Below are 5,470 nucleotides of genomic sequence, written 5' to 3' on the forward strand. Positions count from 1 at the left end.
ATTTGTTAAAGAGCTAACTACGAGTACAATATATAAACCACACAAAACCAGCGTCACTTGTGTTACAGCAGAGCTAGGAGTTAAATCTGACTGTATGCGCCGAAAGGAAAACCTTTCAAGCTCATATGAACGAAAGAATAAACAAATCATCATACTCGGAAAAAAAATTAGAGAGATAGCAAAGAAAACAACCTTTAGCAGCATTGATCCTAACAACAAACTAAGGCATGAGGACTAAGGAAACATAGGTCAGAGATACACATAATCTTTCAGCAGAGACAAAATGTTCCCTTTTAAGGTCCATTAGTCTGCGATAAATCAATCCATCAATCCACGCATGCCATAATTAAACCTTGTGCTGGGGAGAAAAAAGCTTGACCTTAAAATTTATAGTCCCGATCTCTGACCTTGGCTAAAGCACAGGGGCACAGGAATGGGTACATCAAGAATTTCACATTTCCCAAACTCTGAAGGACCCTGTTACGTTTTTTATCGGTACCTTTGCCAGCTAGCAATGAGAAGGATTTACTGAAAAACAGCTTTATTGCTTAGGCTGGGAGTACATAAGCTTATAGGAACTACCAGCACTGGTTAGAGGTTCCCTCTTTAAAGTGAATTGTTATGACCACTCAGCACACCTTGTCAGTGTTTCTCTCAATTCCATCTCACACTGTCCTTGAGACCCTGTCCCCACCTCCTCTTCCTCTTCCTTCTTCTTTCCAAAGAAAGAGGTGGGGAACCCCCAGTGCTGGGAAGGCCCAGGATCACCAGATGGTCCCTCTGGGCTAGGGTGGACCTGCTCTGCAAGGAACGCATGCACAGCTACAGACAGCAAAACTGCATTGCATCAGACAACCTGGCCCATTACACCGAGCTGCGTTAAGACTAAGACTTTAGGCTCATGCTTGCTGAAAGCGCTCTGTATATCACATGAGGAGGAATAATCCAAAGGATCTGCCACAGTCTTCCATTGCAACCTTTTATCACCCTGATCACAGAAGACAGTGTTTTCCTTGTGAGGTTTCCATCTGAGAGACCTCGGTACACTTTCTACCAATAAACTTGTAGACTCTCTCTGTATACTCTCACTTATGTGCGTGTGGAGAACAGCAAATGGGCTGTCCTTTCTGTCATGTGTTTCATGGCTGACACTCATTAGCAGAGGCAGAATTAGCTCAGGAATGCTGTAGCCACCTGGGGTGCACGCTGCTTAGATGTCTCTGTCATCTTCATCAAGTTAAAGCTGTCCTCCATTGTCATTTCTAAAACTCGTTGCCTGCTAAGGCTCAACTTCAATCGATCTGGCAAGATCTTCCTCAAAACGTGGTGTATGTGGGAAACAAAGGTGAAGGCAAAATGTTACCTGTGGCTCCTGGCAGTCCTGGCTTGCCTTGGGACCCCTTTGGTGGCCTCACACAGCCCGCGCCTGCAAACAAAGAGGGTTAGTCGCGCCGTACGTGCTCATATGCTGCTTCCCATCAGCTCTGTGCCTGCAGTTGAGACAACATCATTAAAGCACATGAATGAAATTAGCAGGCAAAACCCTAATTTAAAAAAAAGTTTTACTCTTCATGAAAAAAAAAAAAAAAGAAAAATTGGTCATGGGTGGCATTTTCAGGGAAGCACTCAAGCTGAGCTGCACCCCAAAAGCTGCTCTGCCTATTTTACAGGGCCTATGGTGGCTGCTCCAGTTAGACCAGCATGGGAAGGGTAGTCCAACTTCACGGATGACTGTATTTTTCAGAATAAGAGAGACACTTTGTTCCCCTATGGGCAATTTATAATCCTGAAGCAATCAAGTCAACTTTTGGTACAAATGAAGGGTTTTTTCTTTATATGTCAGATTGTGCTGAAAATCTTCACTCAAAGTTCTTTAAGAAAAGTTGCTTAAATTTTCTTGGGCACCTCATTTCTGGGACTCTTGTTATAGACTGCATGGTAATCATTATTTTGTTACAATACACACTCAGGAGCAATGAACTAAAGAATTTCTGAATTGCAGAGCTAAAACTGCAGTAATTTTAGACTATGTTTGATTTGATTAAATTACTTTAGAGCTATGTACAGAATATGCATGGCTATTTGTGACCTGAAGTTCAAATAGTTTACAATCAAGAGCATCCAAAGCAGTCACCAGAAAGGAAGCATCAAGCCGTAAGAGCAGCATAAGACTTAATATTAAAATATATTCAAGCCTTTTGTATGTACAGTACCTGACCATATTGGCTCGGTTCCATCTCCTCTAGAAAAGTCTTCGATGACCTGCCCGCAGTCTATGAGCAAAGAATGGGAAAAGACAGTTATTATCTAAAAGAGAAAAATTGTAAAATGCTCTCAATTCTAACCAAAATGTCTATTAACACATCAAATAATGTATTCTCCTATGTATTATGCATACATATACCACAAACTATTTGCTGTAACACACCGGAACTCTCTATCCATCTATTAATTAGATCCAGGCCTGAAAACTAACCCTGTCAGAATTAGGAAGCTGTGTCCCCCATGCACTGTGTAGGCTTGGCAGGTGCCTGCTCTGCCTTTAATATTCTGCCAGGCATCCCGAAGCCAAGAAATAAAACTCTGAGCCTGAGCTCCTGTGAATGTAGCCCTGGCATTCTTACGCTGGAAGGGACTCAGAAAGCTGCAGAGATACTTTGAAGAGCTCTGAAGGATGGATACCTGATTTCCTCTGGTCAATTAAAAGATTGTATTGGAGGAGGAAGACCAGAGAAAGCCACCTGTGAGTACTCCAATGGCAGGACCTTGCTCCATTGCCTCCAACTGCTTGAAACCTGAAAGATGTTACTTGCTGGCACTAAGACATTCATTCATACTATTTCAATACCTGATGTGAAACTACCGGGACTTCTGAAGTATTTCCTTCTTTAAGATTTCTGGACAACTAATACAAGCAATCCCTTTTTACCCAAACAACCCCCAAGCAAATGGTACCTTTTCAACAGTGTGCTGTACAGATGCCGCACACAGTTCAGTAAGATCTCCCATGGCTTTGACGTAAGACAGCGTGATGTCTCTTACCTAGTTGGCCAGGCTCTCCTGGCAGACCGGGCAGACCTGGAGGTCCTGGGTTTCCATCTTGTCCATGGTCACCTGGAGGACCCTGGTACCCTTTTGGACCAGGACGTCCTTCACCTGGCAGGCCTGGTTCTCCTGGAAAGCCCTTTGGGCCTAATTCACCTGGATAGCCAGGATCACCGGGGAAACCTCGGATACCATCACCCTGTGGGAAGTGAACAAAGGTGGCCACTCCTGACTTTGCTGAGAAACAAACAAAATGCAAACAGTTGAACTACTGTCACGAGTAACATCTTAGAGGCAGTAATTCCTCAGGTGTTGCATCACAGCTTTTAAAAATCAACATTGCAAATAAAAAAATATTTGAAATAAGCTGACTTTAATTTAGACTCCTTGGCAGAAAAAGCATGAGAGCAGTAGTCTTAGAGGGAGCGTTCCCCTAAAAATGTTGGCCCATGAACAGCACTTGGGCAGTATGAATCACTGCTGTGGAGAGGCTTACTGCCCTTTCTGAAAAGCTGCAAGTAGGTTTTGGGGAAACCACATGCATCACTAGAGATGTTCTGGTGTGGCATTTACTTCTGAGACCTTGAGAAAAGCTGACATAAAATTGCACCCAAATGGGTAGGTTTTTTTCTTTGTCTGTTCCTCTAGTAGTATTTCTACACTATGGAATCAGTATCTTACAAACATCACTAGAAAATGTTTCCATCCTCAGAAGTAATAAGAAATACCATCTTTACTGGTACTAAGAAGCACTGTGGTCCAGATTGGACGATATGGCTCAGGCCCATCTTCAAATATGACATAAGAGCATTCCAGTGGTCCAAACCAGCATTTATGACAGGTGAGATGAATTCCTCTTGCAAGATAGTTAACTTTTTCTTTTGCCTATAGAAGGAGCTTAGAAAATGAACTAAGACTACATCTCTAACTCCTAGATGTCTACAGTTCATTAGGTGAGGTGCTGTCAAACATACATATGATGATACAACCTACATTTTGAGGATGTAAAAATCGTAGTAAATTTTGCTTTTCTTTAATCAGTTGTAACAAAACTTTTGAAATTCAGTCACACAGAGTCTCTCTTAGACAACACTAGAAGGAGTCACTAGTAAGTAAACCACTCATTATCACAAACTAACCAAGTAATAACAAGTTGGCCTAAATGGGTTATACACTACTACTTAGTTGTCTAAATAAAATGGAAATAAAAGTGAAAGATTGTTCTAAAATCCCTAAGAGTAAACCTGATGTTTAATATATCAATAACCAGCAAAGTCAATCTAGTCATGCATCATTATCTGTGAGAACAGGATAGCCTGGTGACCATAACCCCTCAGAATTAAACACATTAGTAATTGAGTGTGGTCAAAATGATTTAATTGTATTTGCTACTTACCGGAAGGCCAGGCTGTCCTGGTAAACCATCTAATCCATCTCTGCCTGGGAAACCATCTCCACCTCTGATACCAGGCAGCCCGGGATCTCCTCGGATTCCTTTGGTGCCTAAAGAAGACCTTTCATTGTGAGAACAATCTCTCATGAAAGGCATAAACAATAGCAAAATACACGTGATATGAATTTTTACTCTACCTTTAGTAGTTATGTAGAAAGAATCTCCCTTTTCTCCTTTTGGTCCAGGAAATCCATCTGGACCTGAAAATCCCTGGTGTTAGATATATTAAAAAAAAAAAAAAAAAAACAACACTTAAGAAATAAGCATCAAGATTTGCATTTCCACTGTTCTGCTTTAAAAAAAAAAAAAAAAGTCTCCTTAAATTTTAACTGCTTTCCCATTACTTTCTGTGAATGATTTCCTCTTCAGTAATCCCACTCTTGTGTCTGAATCTTGCTCTAACCAAATATGCTGAATATGCTCTAAGGTCGATGTGGTATGGTAGGGGAGCTTCTGCACGAGGATGGCATTGGGAGAACTGTGGCTTTCCATGAGCTAGTCTCGCAGATGACTGCAGCTGCAGCACCACATTGGAGGAAACATGGTAAATTACTCAGTGTTAGCCAATAAAGAAAATGCTGTAAGCAACTCTTTGGCACCATGGAAGCAAAACTCAGGGTTTTATTGATGTGCAATTCCTCCTGCCCACCTCTGCAAAAGGTGGATTTTGCACCAGCACTCACAGCTGGCAGTGGGTTTTGATTCCCAGCACCGTTCTGGGGCTGAAAAGTAGCACTGTCTTAATTCATCAGAGACAAGAACTTAGGCACAGAGGGATTAAGTGACCTGCCCCAAACCACATGCCTGTGGGAAAGGTTTTGGCTAGAAGGGAGAGCTGGAGGTCCCTGGTCCAACCCAGCACTTGGGGCTAGAGCAGGTTGCTCAGGGCCTTGCCTAGTCAAGCTTTGAAAATCTCAAGGAGGGAGATTTCGTCTCTTGAAAAGGCAAACTGTGATGAAACTAAAGACCAGT

The 5,470-nt window shown here is 42.1% G+C and overlaps 1 protein-coding gene across 1 annotated transcript in view; it reads right to left on the reverse strand.

The window, feature by feature from the left end:
* The window catches only part of COL4A2 (collagen type IV alpha 2 chain), a 111,052-nt gene that overhangs the window by 26,418 nt on the left and 79,164 nt on the right, over nt 1-5,470 (reverse strand). The window contains 5 exon segments of the mRNA XM_035901165.1: nt 1,364-1,426; nt 2,214-2,273; nt 3,043-3,244; nt 4,442-4,548; nt 4,636-4,708. Of these exon segments, the coding sequence (XP_035757058.1) occupies nt 1,364-1,426; nt 2,214-2,273; nt 3,043-3,244; nt 4,442-4,548; nt 4,636-4,708 (505 nt within the window).

The sequence above is a fragment of the Egretta garzetta genome, unplaced genomic scaffold, assembly GCF_000687185.1.
Source record: "Egretta garzetta isolate BGI_Z169 unplaced genomic scaffold, ASM68718v1 scaffold168, whole genome shotgun sequence".
In the NCBI taxonomy this organism is placed as follows: domain Eukaryota; kingdom Metazoa; phylum Chordata; class Aves; order Pelecaniformes; family Ardeidae; genus Egretta; species Egretta garzetta.